General features: G+C 42.6%; 1 protein-coding gene across 3 annotated transcripts in view; it reads right to left on the reverse strand.

Moving 5' to 3' along the window:
- Positions 1,068-19,811, reverse strand: part of ENTPD4 (ectonucleoside triphosphate diphosphohydrolase 4) — a 37,074-nt gene continuing 18,330 nt past the window's right edge. For 2 of the 3 annotated variants that reach the window (XM_018052334.1, XM_018052333.1), the window contains exons 7-13: positions 14,142-14,201; positions 13,710-13,864; positions 11,921-12,087; positions 8,987-9,311; positions 7,044-7,129; positions 6,025-6,186; positions 1,068-4,866 (exon numbers count right to left, since the gene is read on the reverse strand). In XM_018052334.1, the coding sequence (XP_017907823.1) occupies positions 4,638-4,866; positions 6,025-6,186; positions 7,044-7,129; positions 8,987-9,311; positions 11,921-12,087; positions 13,710-13,864; positions 14,142-14,201 (1,184 nt within the window). In that variant the 3' untranslated portion in view covers positions 1,068-4,637. The remainder of the gene's footprint in view (positions 4,867-6,024; positions 6,187-7,043; positions 7,130-8,986; positions 9,312-11,920; positions 12,088-13,709; positions 13,865-14,141; positions 14,202-19,811) is intronic. The other variant, XM_018052335.1, reaches the window with a different exon arrangement.

A 19,811-nucleotide genomic window follows, 5' to 3' on the forward strand; every position in this document is an offset into this window, starting at 1 on the left:
AATCCACCTGTGCATTCCAGACTCAGTGGGGATGGGAAAAAGATGAAAAACCAAAACCCCAAACTGTTGCCTTGCAGGTCTGTTAACAAGGGCAGTCTGCTGGAAACAGGCACTTATTTCTCTTCCAAGAAGTGGAGTAAAATGTAGACATCTCTAGAAGGCTTTGATATAATTTATTTACCCTCAGGCATAGAGGCCTGTATTCACTGCGTTGCCTCAAGAATTATTTAAGCAGGTTTTAATGTCACCATTCCTTCCAATGCTCGGTGGCTGGTTCCTTGCCCCGCACTCACTGCCCTCCACACATTCCCACTTGGTTCTGCCTCCCCCGAACCTGCCCTGCTTTTATTTTTGTTGTTAACAGCCGGTCCCCTTCCTTTCCATCTGTCTCTAACATCTATTTTCAGGTTATGGCTCAGGCCCTTCCTCCTGCAGCCCGATTTAGATATTGTCAAACAGCTGAAAAATAGGGGTAGCTTCTAATAGTTGCTGGAGTTAATAACGGGATTCATGCTTCTCTGGAAAAAAGCCAATGGTTTTAAACTTAGATCTAATTGCAAAATGGTGTAATATAAGGTCAACAATTATTTTACTACTTATAAGACAAAAATACATGAAGTTTGATCATTTCCTTTTATGTATATACATAGTTAATGTGTTTTAGTCGCTCAGTCCTATCTGACTCTTTGCGACCCCATGGACTGTAGCACACCATGCTCCTAGGTCCATGGGATTCTCCAGGCAAGAATACTGGAGTGGGTTGCCTTTCCCTTCTCCAGGGAATCTTCCTGACCCAGGGATTGAACCCAGGTCTCCTGCATTGCAGGCAGATTCTTTACCATCTGAGCCACCAGAGATATAGTTAATGGGTCCTTTAAAATGACAATCTTATAAACAGTAGTCTTTCAATGGCCTTTATTGTTGATGAATGGCTTAGTATTACACTGTGGTGAATGTTTCTACTCATTAAATATTTGGGTTTCCAGCTGAAGGACCCTGGGACCCCTCCCTCCACCACACACAGCAGAGCCTCACTATATGCCTGTCAAATACAGCAAACGCATGGAGTGTGTAGTCAAGACTCAGACAATTTATTTTACTGAATTGAGATTCAAGTTCAACTAAGCATTCTAACAGGTAACAAGATTCAAACATCAGAGGAAAATCTCTTTAAAAAATCACAAGCAAGCAAGCTCACACAGAATCTATGGGCCACCAGATGAACTTCCATTTTATTCTCAACACGCATCTGTGTGGAGTGTCGCAAGGTGAGGTTGCCAAACATAGAAAATGATACAACAGCACAATTCCCCGAGGGTAATTATTCTTTGAATGGAAAACATCATTTAAATCAAAAACATTTAGAGATGCTCCTTTAGTTTGTATAATGCCTAACCTTGAAATAAAATCTTAGTAACAGAACACAGAATTCTCCTTGGTTGGTCACCTCATTCACTACGGAAGAGGACAATCAATAAAAATTGTAAAAAAACATAACCCTGAAAGAGAAATAAATAACTAAATAATTTACTTATAGGTAGTTCTGCTGCACTCATTGCACGTAACCACACAAAATTCTAAAGCTGATTTAAAAAAAAAAAAGCTTGGAAAACGCAGTTGCCTGTTTGAGTTTCTTGCTAAGTGGCGCATGCTTCTTAGATGGAGAAGTATCCTATGTAGGCCTGAGTTTCAGATTTAAAACACCAGGTACTCTACAGCTTTCCCGCCTGGGTGCACAGGTATGGTGACAGGAGAGCAAGGGGTCTCCCCAGCTTCCAGGGTGGGGAGCTGCAAAAAGCCAGTGGTTTAGGGTGAGAATGTGCAAAAACCACTGGGACCGATCAGTCTGTGATGTCGCTGCAGGGACTGTAAAATCTTCAAGAACATTCTCTGGAGCTTTAAAAAGGAGCAGAACAGGTAGGACGATGAACAGAAGCGTTTACTTGAGGAATTTTTCCACCAAACAGAGAGCTAACACAGAACACTGCTCTTTGCAAGGCTTTCAGCAAGTTCCCTCCCACCCATCTGATTTCTCCTGCTTTCTGTCACTAAAAGTGTTCACACTTTACTGCCTTCTTGGCCAGCCCTTAATTGACATTATTTGTTTCCAGAATTAGGCCCCTCCTGTGCCTGCAGATGTCACAACAGGGCAGAGTGAGTGCCCACCCCCCCCTCCCCCCCGCCAACAGCATGTTTTAAATTTGGGTTTGGGGAGGGGGGAGTATGTTATCTGGTTTATTAGAACACCAATCTTGAAAAGTCCTCTCTAAAGGGACACTGAGTAAGTGTCTGAGGCTCTACAGGTCACATGTAGTCTCTGGTGTGTATCGGTTACTTTTCCTTTAATGATCTTAAAAAAACTGAAAACACATTCTCAGCTCAAGAGTCTCTCAGATTTTCCCTGTGGGTGATGGCTTGCTAAGCCTCTGCTTTGATGGGGTACACAGCTCCGAACTATGCAAAGTACACGGCCACTATGCCTTGGGACCCTAACCTGGGGACTCTTGGAGACTGAGATAGGTCCTGGCAGACGGATGTCAAGCTTGCATCTTCCATGCTGGTCTCTGCTGCACTCTCCAAATGTACAGAGCTGGACCACATTAGCACCCTTTATCTAAAAAGTGGCTGTTTACTTAATTTATGCCCATTTAAACCTACCTGTGCTAGCTTATCTTTGTCATGATCTGAAAGGCAAAATCTGGGAAATTTTCATCCTGCAGGTTAGGGCCTTACTACTCCACATGGCTCGTGGCAGAAAAGCTAACTTGTAAACTTACTTTTTATCATCACCAATGCCACCTACAGTCCACAGGGCAACCCCTCTAAGAAGTCAAGGAGAAGCATGCCAGCTCTCTCTACCCCTGGGGTACTCATGACACAGCTCATGGTGTGGCTGCGTCTTGAAAACGAACAGTGTTTACCAGGAACCAGGGAATTAAACAGCTGGAGATCAGCATTTCAGAGGCTGGATGTTTTTCGAGAGATACCTGTCTCCATCCTCTCTGAGATAAGTCTCTCTACACATGAGATGCTATGACACCATCTAGCTCCTCCAACCTTCTTGATATCTGAGAGGCAAACTTTCTACCAACAATTTTTCCATTGTTAGAATATTCACTTTGAAGAGCAGGATCAGAGGATTTGCATTTCTTTCATAAATGTGTAATCTTTTAAGTTATCAACATATAGTATGTCAGGTTTTTAAGTAATTACTAGACAAGATGAATATCCAATTTTTTTCTAAATTAAATAAGGGCTTAAGAACCTGAATTCTTTCTCTCATCAGTGATTCTTTTAAAAAGCAGCTGATGACTCTCAAAATATAAATCTGTTACCAACTAGATGGATTTACCTGTTGTGGAGTTAAGAAATAGTCTAGGGGCGTGCATGCGTGTGTACACACACACACACACACACACCGTCATCTAAAAAACTATGTATGAGAATGTCCACAGTTTCTGAACTAAATAAATAGGTAAAAAACCACCCATCTCACAGACACTAATCCAGCTGTCCTTTTTAGGTTTTTGTTTGAAATGTCAAATTTGTTTTCCTCAAAATGTGAGTTGATTCTTCTTTCTCTTAGTCCTGTGGCTTTACAGTGGCCCTGCCAGCACCACCTCAACCACAACAGTCAAGCCAAGTCTCTGAAATACGAGGGCAAGAGGGATACGAACTTGAAGGAGGAAGAAACGAGAGCACAATTAAATAACCACAAATGAATGAGAAATACGGACATGCCAGTTGGCAGACACCAGCTCTAGTTCTAACATTAAAACCAGTGAAACTATGACTTTTCCAACTCAGTCAAAAACATAGTATTCTAAGGGCGCTGAAAGATGGGATGAAGGAAGTAATTGCCTGTGGTTGGTACCGAGGACTGATGTTTTTCTAAATGAAATGAAATGCAACAGTAGACCCTGAAGCGTGTGCTTTTAAAAGTGGCAGCACTGCACTCCCTCCGTCTCTCCCACTGGTGTTGCACGCGAGCACACACACACACACACACACACACACACACAGCACTCTGGTCATTTTCACATTTTTTCAGGTCTCTTCCTATCAATTTTTAAAAACTGCTAACTCTTGGTGCCTATACCTATCTACTGTGGATATAAATGGTTCTGGTTTTTTAAACCTGCAGAGAAAATAAACAGTAAGAGCCCTGAACAATAAATAAAACTAAGCATCTCCCTCTTTAGGTAAGAGCTTTTGAGACAGAAACAGGGATGATCGGTCCAGTGAGATCGTGTTCTGGTTCTGTGAAAGCGTCACCCCTCAGCTCCAACTCCCCTGACAGAGGACAGCCTGCTGTTTTCCTCCAGTATCAAAGTGCATCTGTTTAAAATTGAATATGCCTTAGAGAACAACCCAAAATCTTTGTAATTTTTGTCAGACAGTCTATGCAGCAAAAATGAAGTGATGCTCCCTTTTCCCAACTCCTCTATTCAAAGCTGTACACAGAACAGCTGGACGCAATACTTCTAGGACAGCAGAGTTTACGAACAGTGGGGTTTGGTTTTGTTTCAAGGAACAAAAAGGAAAAGGAAAAACAAAACTAACTGAGAATGAAGAGGAGAAACCCTGAGGCAAAAATGGCTTTTCCTGTAGAGTCTTCCGGGGGCTCGGAGTCCGGTTCATAAGGTACCAGCTATCTTCTGGGACGGAAGGCCTTCCTCCAGCCAGACGGCGGTGGCTGAGCCGCTGCGTGGGGCCCGCCGGTGGATGCGCCGCAGCCGCAGCAGGTAGAGGAGGATGGCGAGCAGGACCACCAGGAAGCAGCCGGAGAACAGGTAGTGGTTGTACACAAAGGAGAAGCCCCGCCAGTGCGCATGGCTGGCCCGGAAGGCCTCCTGCTGGATGTCTCTGCCCCGGGAACAAGAACAAGCAGGACGGCTAACTAGGCAGGCAGCAGACGCAAGGTGGCGGTGCCCAGAGACAGGGCAGGGGGGACCTGGTTTAGGACTCGGGTCTGCAGACAGAAACCATCAGCTCTGTCTCCCAGACCCGGTTCCCTCACCTCTAAAATGCAGGATAATGTGGCCCAGCAGAGGGTGGTTCTGAGTATGAACATGGTAACACATGAAAGTGTATTCATAAGTCTGTAGCTGTTACCAACACTCTGGTTTGGGTAACAAAAATCAGAGAAAGTTAGAACTGTGTTTCACTAATACACAGAAGCCAATGTGGAATCAAAGCACATGTTTGTGATCATTAATACCTACTTCTCAGTTTCTGCTCTTAACCCAGCTAAACGTCCTGCTGGGCAAAGCTTAATTAAATGAAGGGAAAAACAAAAACAAAACCAGCTAATCCATTTATTTGTGAACCAGGGTTCTGATGTGGGGGTCAACTGACAGCCAGGTCTGAATGTGACAGGGGAAGAAGACACGTCTTTATTTTGGGACCCTGGCTGCAATGCAGTGTTTCCACTGAGTTTGAGTGCAGACGAAAACCACTGCAGTGTCAGCAGGACACGTGAGTTCTAGGACAACTCACAGACCTTTCACATCACGCTGGGGTGTTCTGCAGATGCCTCAAAATACCATCAGCAGGTATCACTACACTGAAATTCCAGAAAGTATGAGTTCTGCTGCCAGGTCTTGCTATCTAAGGTTCTAATAAGGAAGAACATACACTACGAATCACAAGTGTGTCTTCTGTGATGTTTGGTAAATATATTGCAATAAACAGTTTCCTCTATAAACTTTTGCATTTATATTGCACACTAAAAGCAAGATTTCAGGAAGGGGTCCAAGGCCATCAGGGTTAAGGACCCTGGAATGGACCCCTGTGTGTCGGGGCCAGGCAACGGACAGCTGATGACAATGGGAGGGGAGGATGCACCCGTGTGGAAGACCAAGTCAGACGCCCCCCTCGCTACCCCTCCAACCCCGCCATGCTCCCAATCTGCCCACAGCCAGCATTAACAACGCCCCAAATGCCCACACCCATGGCTACCAGGATCCCTCAGATGCAGAGAAGCACCTTTGGCTGGACTTCTGTACAGATTCCCAGCCTTACCTTAAGGGCAAGAAGCGGGTCCTGTAGAGGATTGCTCCGAGAGTCCACTGCACCTCCTTGTCGTAAACCTGCAAGGCTGTCTTTAAATTTCTGTAGTTGACAGGGAACGAGAAGCCCCTGTGGAACACCTCAAACATCCAGGCAGATTTGAAGCACTGATACCTACAAATGGCACAGACATGAAGGCGACTGAGTCAGTGGTCCACACACAGCTGTGTGGTTGGTCTTGCCCTCTGTGATCGACACAGGTGTGCAGGCTTCACGAGGCTGGTCCTCTGATGGCCGAATCAGCATCTCCAGCTGATTCGCTTGGTTTATACTCCTTGTCCCACATCTTTCACCTGTCAAATCGATTCACCCATGAAATCTGATCTCTATATAATTTAATACGTGGTGCACATGAGAGACTTTTTCCCTTCGGCTTTCCATCATTTAACTCCCTTCTGAATAAATACTGAGCAAGAGTCACCTTCTTTGAACTTCAGTTTCTTTTTTATATAATGAGAACATGGGAGGGTCCTTTTTGGCTCTGATAGTCCAAGATTTTAAATATTTATCAGAGGCTTGCTTTTTGCAAAGTGCTGGGCTAAGCAAGTAATACGATATCATCATAAATAATAACAGAGCCAATGTGGTTAAGCAAAGGATTTTTAAAAAGCAACAAATACCTATAAAACAAAACAGAATATGACAAATGTGCCAGAGTCATAATGAGGGCTCTGGAGACTCAGAGAGAGGGATGGAGCCTGGCTGAGTGGACAGAGGAGAAAAGCTCTGACCTCTGACCTCTGGGCAGCGCATCAGTGGCAAAAGATGCACAGGAGAATCCCAGGTGGAAGGAAGACCAAAACGGAGCCCAAGACTACAAGACATGTTTGGGTGAGTTTTTGCCATCCAACTGAAAGGACTCCGGGCAGATGCGGAAGATGAGGGACCGATGAGGACGCAAAGGTAGACTGGGGCCAAGACTGGACACACAGTTTCTTCAACGTACCCTGGGCTCTCTGTCCATGACTTACTTGAGCCTGTGGAGGTCGGCGTGAGAGGCATACAGTCCTCGGTCAAAGCGTTCCCGCAGGATCGACCACTTCGTAGCACAGTAATCCTGAAAGAAATTTCACCCCAAGTATATCCCTAGGAAAAGTTTATTAAATTTTTTTCATTAAAAAAAAAGTGTTGACCAAATTCATATTCATATCCTTCCAATCAGGAAACACAAGCTTAATATATGTCCATATCCCACGAGGACACGACACACACTCCATGAATGCTTCCCTGATGAGAGAGACAATGCTTGTTTTTCATCTTAAATTTTGGTCAAGATCATTGTTACAGAGAGTTTCACTGCCCACAACCAACCTCTTCCAAAGCTGCTGAGTTTCTGCCCCTGTAACTGCATGTGACTGGCACAGATTTTGGAAAAGTGAAGTTGTACCTCAGCTGGTTCAGACTTAACACCTAGGTCCATGGTTACATGGTATTCTGGGAACTCAGTGTGTGTGTTCAGTTGCTCAGTCATGTCCAGCTCTTTGCGACTCCATGGACTACAGGCTCCTCTGTCCATGCATTCTCTAGGCAAGAATACTGGAGTGGGTAATCATTTCCTACTCCAGAGGATCTTCCTGCCCTAGAGGTTAAACCTGGATCTCCTGAGTCTCTTGCATGGGCAGGCGGATTCTTTACCATGTGAACCACTAGGAAAGCCCCTGGGCACACTGGGATGATTACAAGAGATGGGAAAGAGGTGCCACCTTTTCCTGATGTCACTTGTACAGAGGTATTTATTAAGAGCTAAGACTTACTGAACACTGTGTCAGCACCTTTTCTGAGTGTAATGCTTAAAACAGCTCCTTGACATGGCTGCTATTCTAACCTCTGTTTAAAGGGTGAAGAAACTGAGCCTCAGAGAGGCAGTGAAACTCAAGAGGCGGGACACAGAAAATATGGTGCTCAGCCTGGGGTGAGAGGGTTAGGACACCTGTCAGGCAGAGGAAACACCATGGCCAAAGACAAGATGGAAGGGAGCGCTGACAGGAGGGAAACAAATAAATCTCTGATACAATTAGAGCATAAAGTGCTGGGTGGGGAGATGAGGCGGGGCAAGGGTGGGTGCGGTGGACATGCTAAGGTGTTTGAAATTCATCCTGGAAGCAAGAGGAAATGCTGAAGACTCTGAAAAGGAGACCAAGGTGCTGCACTTGGGTTTCAGATGGAACATTAGGGAGTGGTGCGGAGAATGAATGATAGGAGGGAGACCAGAGCAGGAGGACCAGAGGGAGGCTCCTGCAGCGGTGCAAGTGACAGAGCCCAGGACTGGGACAGTGAGGGTGGACAGAAAGCAGGGAGAGCAGGGGCTGAAAAGTTATTTCTGACGCATAATAATATGCTAAATGACTGCTCTAACGGGGTGTACGAGAGGGGATGCATGAGTGATAGGGGAACGGGAGGGGGACTGGATGGCTTGTGATGCCCTGATCGAGACAACACAGCAGAACAGAATGGGGAGACAGGAGGGGTTATTTGGAGTTGTGAGGGCTAGCAGGCACTGGGTAGGGGTCACATGTGGAGCCTCTTTCTGGAAGGCAGCAGCAAACCATGCATTCAGATGAGACCAGCCAAGAACCTACAGGTCAGAGGACCAAGGGAGGAGACTGCCCAGGCTTGGAGCCTAGGGGGCTGTCAGGAAGGCACGGAGAACAAGAGAAGAGGGGTGCTGGCAGCAAAGGGCAGGAAGCTGTGAGGAGCTGTGGGGCCAGAATTACACTATCAGGTGTGGGAGCCAGGATGGCAGGGCAGTCCATTGGCTCATGGGGGGTGTTTTGGCTTCTGCTGTGACTGTTCCTCTCGCCTAACCAAGGCCCAGCCAGGGCTGCTAAGGCGCTGCACACAGCCTTCTGCCATCTCCCATGTCCTGCTCCAGTCTGGGCCTGTTGCTGCCTACACCAGCTCCCTGGGCAGTTACCTTGGCGGCTCTAGTAAATGCTGCAGCGTCATAGTCTCCACCCATCCGTAACACATCTTCCGTGCAGTAGTAGAACTCCGAGAAGCCGTAGAACTCGCTGTTCTGGAAGTGAATTGGAGGCTGGTAGACCCCGTTGAGGGAGGTCTGCGTCTCGTTTGTTTTGTTCATGAAAGGCTGGATGGTCTCCCGGCACAGGTCAAAGTCCCCTGTCCCCCGCAGGTACAGCGTCTGTCCGTTTTGCTGGATTTCGTCTTTGATATCCAGAGGTAGGCAGGGGTCCAGGTGCGGAGTGTCAGGAGTTAGTCCAGTCTGTTTCCCCAGGAGTCTACAGGACCAAGAGAAACTTCATCATGAGACTGACAGAAAACTGTGAAGAAGTGGCTCCAAGTTAGTGTTTCCCAAACTCTGTCCCGTGGAACACAACAGGGTTTCAGGAAAAATCAAGCTAGTAAAACACAGACTTGAGCCCTTCCAGGAGATTCATAACACACACCCGAGCATAGCAGACACCTAAACGGGAGCCAGTGAAACTATGACCTGGTCAGATCACTGATGCTTTCCGTCTGATGTCCCCCACCGTCGAGGGTACAGTTGGTAAGCTCTTCCGTGTCTCTTGGTCATTGCAGTCCAACGCCCACTCACTGTGTTATTCCCAGCCCCATTCTGGCCACAGATGCCTGTGATTTTAATTATATGTAGATGGAATGTGACTGTAAAAAGAGGCACTGGTCTTGTGAAAACTGGGTCAGATAACTTAGAAAAATATGATAAAGGCAAAATGCTAGAAAACTGGTGTCAAATTAGGTATTAGCAAGATTTTTTAAGTTTGGAAAAATTAGTAAAAATCTAGAAAGAAAATACCATCAAACTGCTTCACAGATGTCTTTAAGGCCTTGGTATTCTTGAAAGAAAGCCAAAATGGCATCAAATGAGTGGGTGCAGTGCCTGCCAGAGAAATGACAGATGCAGCCTAAGAAAAGCTTTTAGTCCAGAGCAAAAGACTGGCAACCGAGTACACAAGTTAGAACAAAATGCTGGAGGTTGATCCTATTTTTACGATTCTCTGCTCTAACTGAATTTTTCAAGGTAACCAACTATTGATCTCAGCTACAGCAGATAACAATTTTACTGCACTGCAGGCTCTGGGAAGTCCTGTAGAAATCTTCACACTGTTTACTGACATGCTCTGTACTTATTAGCTCCCAATGAAATGTCCAGATCTGTCATCCTACTGTGTGTCTTCACCACTAAAGAAAAGCTCAAGTTATGTTAGTGTTTGACACCAGGAAATCCTGTGGGCCTAAAAGGTATTTAACTATTAGGAGGGCACCTGAATTTGACATTTAGTCACTGAAATTAAGTCAAGGTTTTACCTGACACTCCACTGACATAAGATGAGGGCAACTCAAAATGGACGTGCATGTAATAAATTAAGATCTTTGCCATTAATTTAAAATATTTGAGTAATTTAAAAAATCAATCATCATTACTAACGGCAAAGAGATAAATATGCATTTGAAGGCTCAATTCATGACAAATGTAAAAAGTAATGACTAATATTTATAATGACTATATAAATCTAGAATGAGCTAAATGTGTATCTCATGCTACAGGTTTTACTTGCTCTATGTCTAAATTAAGAAGTACTACTCCACAGCCTACTATACAACCTTCTTGACATTAAAACCAATTAGTAAAAATTAGGACTGCAGAGGAAGGTATTTCTCCAAAGTTCTAAATTAAATGTCACTTATAAAATATTTCTATTTTAAGAATATTAAAAATAATTTTACCAAAGTATGCTACAATATGCCATTTTTAAAAAGAAACTGGGACTACTTACTATCTCTTACCTAACACTATTCAACTAACATCTAGAGCAGACAAAGAACAAATTTTTACTACTTTTCCTATTCACACATGTGAGTTTCTGGAAAATGAAGAGCTAAATGGCTCTGATTTGGACTTTCTTAAAGTTTAGGCCTCCACAGGTTTATTAAGATTAAATTGTAGTCAATATTTTATAATACCTATATAAATGGGGTATAAACTTTAAAAACTGCGAATCACTATGTTGTACATCTGAAACTTATATAATATTGTACATCAACTATACCTCAACAACAAAAAGGTCAAATTGATCAAAGAAATACACTATCATTTAGCTCTAAAATCAGGATTTTTCCCATCAAAATTGTTACATCAAAACAAACAAAACAAAGCATAGTAATTAATAACTCTTTACATAACCCCAGATTTCAGAGTTTTTTTAATTCATCCGAATGGCTTTTTTGTTCTAATGGACTAATTCTAAATAAATATTTGGTATATACTTAAACATATAAAATAAATTTAAATTGATAAGGTGTTTTTGATATTTTCGATACCAGAAATCTTCATAAACTCATTTTTAAAAGTGTTACTGCTAAAGATGTTTAAAATGACAAACTTTGACTTCTGGATCATTTCTTTCTTATGAGTAACTTCCTTCCTACGGTCATATTTACCGCATAACTGCCCAGGCTGGTTCCCACGACACTAGGCCATCTCATAACTCAGTGCCACCACTGCATCCTGTGGGCCGCCAGGAAATCTGAGTGGCCCAGGTGCTGAGCTTCCCCAGGGCTTGGCATTCTGGAATAGCACCACCCAGGGCTTACAAGTACTTAACATCCTGAGAGCGAGACCTCTAATCCAGCAGTGAAGCCCTGGGTCTGAGAGAGGAAGCCTCCTTCAGAGCCTGGTAGGCTGGGGCTAAAGGCAGGAGCCTGCCGCCCTTGCATCTCTTCCCCAGCTCAGCAGGCTGGGCAGTAAACCGCTAACAGTGCTGACGTTCTTCTCCTGACTGAGGGCTCCCTGCTTCGCCTGGGTATGTCTTCTATGAGGACAGACCTAGATTTCAAAGTCATGGCTGAGCAGCGGAAGGTGCTTTACCTGTTCTTCTGAACTGTGCTGGCAAATATTCTGTCTTCATACCTCTGTCGAGCAGCATTGCCACCAAACCCAAGAAACGTGGCCACATAGACACGGTACACATGCTCGGTTTGGTGAATGTCACACCCCAAGTTAAATTCAGCCAACAGGTTCTTAGCTACTTCTTCCTGCAGATGTAAGGGCCACAGACTTAAGTATTTTAAGCAAAAATAAATTACTTCCTTCTAAAAAGAGGGATCCTGAAAGAGTCTCATCTAAAAGGAGCAAACATTTTGCTCCTGCATTTCCCAAGGATCCTTCTAAGCATCTTTCCTACTTCAACATGACAACCCTGACTTAAAAACTTTCAGGTGGGCTGCACATCTGTGATACCAAAATGACTTTGTAAAAAGGATGTTAACAATGTGATCTAGTAAATCTACTTAGGAAATCCTACACTATGAAAATAATCTTCAACACTGAAGTCTCTATACACAACCATGTCCTTTGCAATTCTGTGACAGAAAATACTGGATGCCACTGAAATACACAATTCCAGGGAGGGGTTAGTTATTATGGTAGCAGCTTATGGAGGAACATGCTTATGTACTGTTCAATAAATGACAAAACTCTGGACAAACAGTAAGATTATAACAACCATATTTTTAAAAACTATGAGGAGGCAAAAAAAGAATGAAAGTAAATACACCAAAACACTATCTTTTTTTTTTTTTTTTTGGATGATGCATCCATGGGAAATTTTTATTCCTGATTTTTCAGTATTTTTTTCCAAATTTGCTTTTCTGAATTTCTTGCTTTGAGGGGAAAATGTGACTTTTTACCAAGAGTGTAATAGTTTCTAGAGGCATGCCTGGATGGGAAGTAGGAAACACAAATTGTAATACTTGAATTTACAGAGCATTTTTCTAAGGCGCTTAATAAACACGTCAAAAACACATCAATAATGTTTACTGAGTTGACGCAAGGTGACTGGCAGGGCGTTAAAAAATATACTGTATGTGCTACCTCGATCAGTTTTGTAATAATCCTCTGTCAGAGACATTTGCATTCACATTTACAGCTGAAGAGCCCTGCTCAAAAAGGTGAAGTGCCTTGCATAAGGTACCACAATGAGAGAGGACAGGGTGACAATGTAGCCCAAGCCTGTCCAGCTCCACTCTTTTCTAACCACTCACTCTGCTCGTATTAATCTACAATTGAATGGAACAGCGAAAGACACAGAGCCACTCGGGAACCCATCTGGACCGCCTCTACTCTACACAAGGCCGCCCAGCCTCCTGGGAAACTCGAGGCAGAGGTAGGGGTGCAGATAAACGACAGAGTGACTCACAAGTTGAGAAACCCAGAGCAGTGGATACAAACCTCAGTCTTGACAGGAAAAGTGGAAAGCTGTCTGACCACACATCCTTGCCCCCCTCACATAAAAGTAATTTTTCCCAATTACACTTAAGAAATCTGACGCTATTATATTAAGTTTTACGATACCTGCTGAGAAAAAAAGTGACTGGAAACAGAAATAAAAACTCAGGTGTGTGGCTGACATACACACCAAAGGAAAATTCTACGTAAGTTCAGAAAACAAACCAGCTGACTTCAATGAATAAACACAAACGGCTTAGTGGAGGTTTGCCTTGGTTTCCTCCCGTCTCCTGTCGCCTGGGTTGAGAAGGCGGGACTCTCAGCAAGCACAGTAAAGATGTGTTCAGACTCAGAAAACAAAACAAAAATGGATGGAGACATGTTAAATGAAAACCAAACCAAAAGGAAGGAAATTTGTACAGATAATAACCTGCTGTGAGGAGGCAAAGCTTACAGTTTTGGGTACTTCGTATGCTATCTGGGTTGACACGCCTCCCATGTCTAGAATACCAGCTGTTCTTTTACGAAGAATGGCTTCGCTGCTTTCACTACCAGGGATGTTAACTTCCACTACTGCCTCGTCATCTGGAAAGAACAAGAAACATCCATTGGAACAGAACAAAGGCAGGGAAGCACAATCTTGCAAACAGTCATCCTGCTTTCATGGTGGGCTCCAGGGTATCTAGGAGACAACCCGCTCCTCCCCACTAAGATCAAGTTCACTCAGCGACAGCAGTGCCTCCCACGCTGCTCCTCCACACCCAGCTGTGTCACAAGACTCAGCTCCTTTTCTACGCTTTGCATGAAACAGAGAAAGACACAAGGTTCAGTTAGACACATTCACTGGAAACACAATACTTACCATCTTCAATATGCTCAAATCGTCCAAGGACAAAATTAATGCCAATCCAAGCATAGACGCCTAAAGACATTGTAAGAAGAGTAAAGTTTAAAAACAGTTTATGTAATTCTGATCAGTGCAATCTGTGCAGACATTTATTTTATCCCGACAAGCTGTGAAAACATTATCTGAAGAAATGCACTTTTACTGGTGTATTTTATCTTTTTCCAGTGGTTTTCCAAGAACTCTCAACTTCTAATTTTGTAGTTTCATACTATTTGCATGTGTTGAAAATATAATCCTCTAGGCCCTAGTGTTCCTTTGAAATTTGGAGATTGTTTTGAAATACCGGAGTTTTCACTTTGAGGCTAAATCTATCAAGTGCAAGGTTTTAAAAAACAAGTGAACTCTGATTCTTCCACTCCTTCATCCCACGCTCTCACTCAGTTCCCAAGTCTGATTCTCTTTTTATAACATTTTCTATATCCGATCCTCACCTGTTTTCATTATTCCTTTATTTAATCTGGTATAGAGATTTAATTGACCTTCTTGTTCCTACTCTCCCATTCCAACTCACGCTATTCTCTACTGGACTGATCTATAGAACAAAGTCAAAACTCCAGAGTCCAACAATTCAAGACCTGTCCAACTTTTCAAAACTGAATAAATTTGACGTGTAACACTGTAAATTTAAGTGACACAGTGTGTTACTTTGATACATTTATATATGATTGCCCTTGTAGCAATATTATCATCACATCATTACAGTACAGTATTACTGTCTCTATTCACTATACCATGCATTAACCCTCTATGGCTTATTTATCTAGTGTTACAAGTTTCTACCCTTAAACATCATTAATCTTATCTCCTACCCCGATCCCCTGGTAACAAACATTTTACTCTGGGTTTTGACTTTTTCAGATTCTACAAATAAGTGGCATCACATAGTATTTGTCTTTCTCTGACTCACCCTGCTTAGTATAAAGTCCAACTATGTCAAAAATAACAGGATATCCTTCCTCCTTTCTCATGGCGACATAAGGTTCCACCGTGTCTATGCACCACATCTTTGATTTGTCTGTTGATGAACACCTGAGTTGTTACTCTATCTTGGCTATTGTGAATAACACTTCAGTAAACGTGGGAGGGAGTACATGTATCTTGTCAGAATTCTATTTTCATTTCCTTTGGGCATATACCCAGAAATATAAATGCTGTGTCACATGATACCCCTAATTTCATTGAAAGTGAAGTGAAAGTGAAGTCGCTCAGTCATGTCTAACTCTTTGCGACCCCGTGGACTGTAGCCCACCAGGCTCCTCCATCCATGGCATTTTCTAGGCAAGAGTACTGGAGTGGGTTGCCATTTCCTTCTCCAGGGGATCTACCTGACTCAGACGGTAAAGCATCTGCCTGCAATGTGGGAGACCCGGGTTCGATCCCCAGGTAGGGAATATCCCCTGGAGAAGGAAATGGCAACCCATTCCAGTACTCTTGCCTAGAAAATGCCATGGATGGAGGAGCCTGGTGGGCTACAGTCTATGGGGTCGCAAAGAGTTAGACACGACTGAGCGACTTCACTTTCACTTCACTTTCAATGAAATTAGGGATACCATATGACACAGCATTTATATTTCTGAGAACTTACTTTATTGAGGAAATTCCGTATTATTTTCCATAGTGGTAAATCAATTTATATTCCCATCACTCGTGTATAAGGGTTCCCTTTTCATCCAATCCAGAACCTGCTATCTCTTGTTTTCTTGAGGATAGCCATTGTAGCAGGTATGAGGTGATAGCTTACTGTGGTTTTATGTTTTTTTTATTATTAGTGATATTGAGCATCTTTCCATGTGCCTGTTGGCCACTCTGACACCCTCTTTTGAAAATGTCTATTTAGTTCTGCCCATTTTTAAATCAGATATTTTTGTTGTTATTAAAGTTTTATGAGTTCTTTATATATATTTTGGATATTAACCACTTACATGAAAGATGATTTGCAAAAGGTTTCTCCTATTCTGTAGGCTATCTTTTCATTTTGTTAATTATTTCTTTTTCTGTGCAGAAGCGTTTGAATTTGACATAGCCCATTTGTTGATTTTTGCTTTTAGTGTCTTATCCAAAAAAATCATTGCCATGATGAACGTCTTCCTTTCTTGGAGCTATATGGCATCAAGTCTTACGTTTAAGTGTTTGATCCATGAGATAGGGGTCCAATTTCATTGCTCTGCATGCGTTTTCCAGGTTTTTGAGCATTATCAGTTGAAGAGACAATTTTTTATCCATTAAGTTTTCTTGGCTCTCTTTTTAAGTATTAACTGACTGTATGTGCCAGGATTTAATTCCAGGCTCTCTATCCTGTTCCATTGGTTGCTGTGTTTATTTCTGTGCCAGTACCACACTATTTTGATTACTACGGCTTTGGAGTAGAGTTTGAAACTCAAACACTACTTGATTGGCTTTGTTCTTTTTTCAGGATTGCTTTGGCTACCTGGGGTCCTTTGCAGTGTCACCCATAATTTAGGATTGTTCTATCTCTGTAGATAATGTCTTCGGTATTTTCATGGGGACTGCACTCAATCTGTAGATGGCTTTCAGTAGTAATAGCAATATTAACTCTTCTGATCCATGAACATGAAACGTCTTTCCATTTGGTTATGGCTTTGATTTTTTTCAGTAAAGTCTTGCCAGTGTGCATTGTACAGATCTTTCACTTCCTTGGTTAAATTTATTCCTAAGTATTTCACATTTTTAATGCTTCTGTGGGTGGGATCATTTTCTTTTTTAGATGCTTCATCATTAGCATAAAGAAATGCTAAGGCTCATTTTGCATCCTCTTTACTGAAATAGTTGATAAATACAACAATTAATATTTTTGACTGAGTCTTTGGAATTCTTTGTATATGAATGTATCATCAGCAAAGGGCATTAAATTCACTTCCTTTATGGATGCTTTTCTTTGCCTTACCTAACTGCTCTAGCTCGGACTTTCAATCTTATATTAAATAGGAGTAAGAAGAGTGGGCATCCTTGTCTTATTCTTGATCTTTGAGGAAATGCTTTCAGTTTTTCTCCATTGAGTATAATGTTAGCTGTGAGTCTGTCATATATGGCCTTTATTATGCTGAGGTCTGTTCCTTCTATACCCAATTTATTAAGGCTCCTTTTTAAAAAAAAAATCAGAAAGGATATGCTTTGTCAAATGCTTTTTCTGCATCTATTGAGATGAAGTGACTTTCCTCTTTCATTTTACTGATGTACTACATTTATTGATCTGTATATTTTCAATCATACTTGTATCCCAGGGATAAATCCTACTTGGTCATAGTGTACAATCCTTCTAAGGGGTTCTTTTTTTAAAACATAGTTTTATTCATTTATTTACTTTTGGCCGTGCTGGATCTTCACTGCTGCACAGGCTTTTCTTTAGCTGCAGTGAGTCGGGACTACTCTCTAGCTGAGGTTCATGGGTTTCTCATTGTGGTGGCTTCTCCGCTTGGAGAGCACAGGCTCTAGGGCGTGTGGGCTTTGGCAGTTGCAGCTTCCAGTCTCTAGAGCACAGGCTCAATAGTTGTGGTACACAGACATGTGGGCTCTCATGACATGTGGGATCTTCCTGGAGAAGGGATGGAAGCTGTGTCTCCTGCATTGGCAGGTTGATTCTTTACCACTGAGCCACCAGGAAAGCCCTAAGGTGTTCTTGAATATTTCTAGAAAAGCCTTTCCTTCTCCTTCATATCTGAAGAATAATTTTACTGGATAAGAGTATTTTTGTCTGGCAAGCTTATCTTTCAATACTTTGAATATGTCATTCCACTCCTTGGCCTCTGTAGAGTTTTCCCAGAAAAATCCGATGACAGCCTAAAGTAGGTTTCTTTGTAGATTAGTGTCTTTTTTCCCTGACTGCCTTTAAAACTTTTTTCATCACTCTTTTGACAGTTTTAATATGTGTCTTAAAGGTCTTTTGTGTTGAAATAACAAAGTGTTTCCATTAGCTCTGTGGACTGTATATCCAGCTTCTTCCTCGGGTTTTGGAAATTCTCAGGTATTATTTCTCTGAATGCTCTCTGCTCCCTTCTCTCTCCTTCTCTTCTCCTTCTAGGATATCCATGAGTCTTATGGTAGCTTTCCTAATGAAGTCTGATAGTTAAGGGGTCCTTCCCTTTTAAAACAATCTTAGTTCTCTCTCCTCTTCCACCTGAAACATTTCTATATTCTTACCCATTAGTTCATTTGCTCTCTGTTCCATCTGATGTACTTGACTTCCAAGCTTTCTAATGCATTCATCTCACTGACTGAGTTCTTCAGCTCCAGAATTTGTTTGGTTCTTTTTCAGAATTTCAACCTCTTTGGTAAATTATTTTGTTAATTTTATTCCTGAGGTCATTGTACAGTCTTTCTGAGTTTTCTTGCAGCTCGCTGAATTTCTTCCTAACAGCTATTTTGAATTCTTTATCAGTCAGATTGCAATAGTCCATGTCTCTAAATTTAGTTGCTAGAAAACTGTTTTTTTTTTTTAACTTGTGATATCACATTACTTGATTTTCACAGTGTTTGATGAAGTGTCTCTTCACAGCATTTGAAGTAGTGAATGACTTTCTTATTTAAGTAAAGCTTTGTTTACATTCATTCTAACAATTCAACACATTGGTAATTCGAAGCCTTTGTTTTCTACAAGGTGGCGCTACAGCACAGCTTTCGGTTTCTCTTACCTTAGCTGCCTCATCACTAAGGCTGGGAGCATGAACATTAAAAAAGCCAGTGGCGAGGGAAAAAAAATGGATGGTGACACAACTGGGGAGATGTATGCTTCGCACCTGGGGTTTTGGGTGTGCTAAAGAGAATAGGATCCTTGAGTGGGGGAGGACATCCCCAGAGGTCCGTGGGCTGTCTTCTTGCAACAATCCCATAGCAGACAGCAAGAAACTGGTCCTTTCAGTTCTTTCTGCCTTCTTCTCCTTTCTTTCTCTGCTCACAGTAGCTGTGGTCTCTCCAGCTGTACTACTCTCAGTCAGGTTAATTCACCATCCCAACTCATCACCTTCACCCGCCGCCACCTCCGCCAGAGAGGGCGTGCTGGCCCAGGGCCACTCCTGCTGCTGCTGCCTCTGCCTGGCTCTGCAGACTCCTCTGGGGTCCAATCCACCCACTTTCTTGGGCACAGATGAACTGATCTCTTGGGTGTCCTGGTGTGCTATGCATAGGTACTTTTTTCCGGTTATGGATATCCAATTAGTTGCAAATCAAAGGGGAGAGAGAAAAGGAACCATGCACGCCACCATGATGCTGATATCACCAAGACCCATCTAACCTATAACATTACCATGACCTTTCAAAAGGGCCATCATCCCATCAGATTAAAGTATTTTTATTCCTCTGTCCAGGGTGCAGCTTTTCTAACCTGTGTTGACTTAAATCATTTTTCCTGCCTAGAATGAGCTTCCTATCCCTCTCTCAGAGCCCTAGCCTTACCAGGCTTTGGCATGCTGTGTTTATAATTATCCCTTGATGCCCAGTTCAAATGTCACTTTCTCCATGATGCTTCTAGCTAAGGAAAAAAGTCCCCTTCCTTTCAATTCCCATGATAGCATTTCCTTACTTCTATATGGCATATAAAACTGCCTTATATAAGCAGCTGTTTACCTCGCTTGTCTATAAACAGTTCAATGGCAGTATATGAATTTCACC

Source organism: Capra hircus, chromosome 8 (genome assembly GCF_001704415.2).
Source record: "Capra hircus breed San Clemente chromosome 8, ASM170441v1, whole genome shotgun sequence".
Classification (NCBI taxonomy): Eukaryota; Metazoa; Chordata; class Mammalia; order Artiodactyla; family Bovidae; genus Capra; species Capra hircus.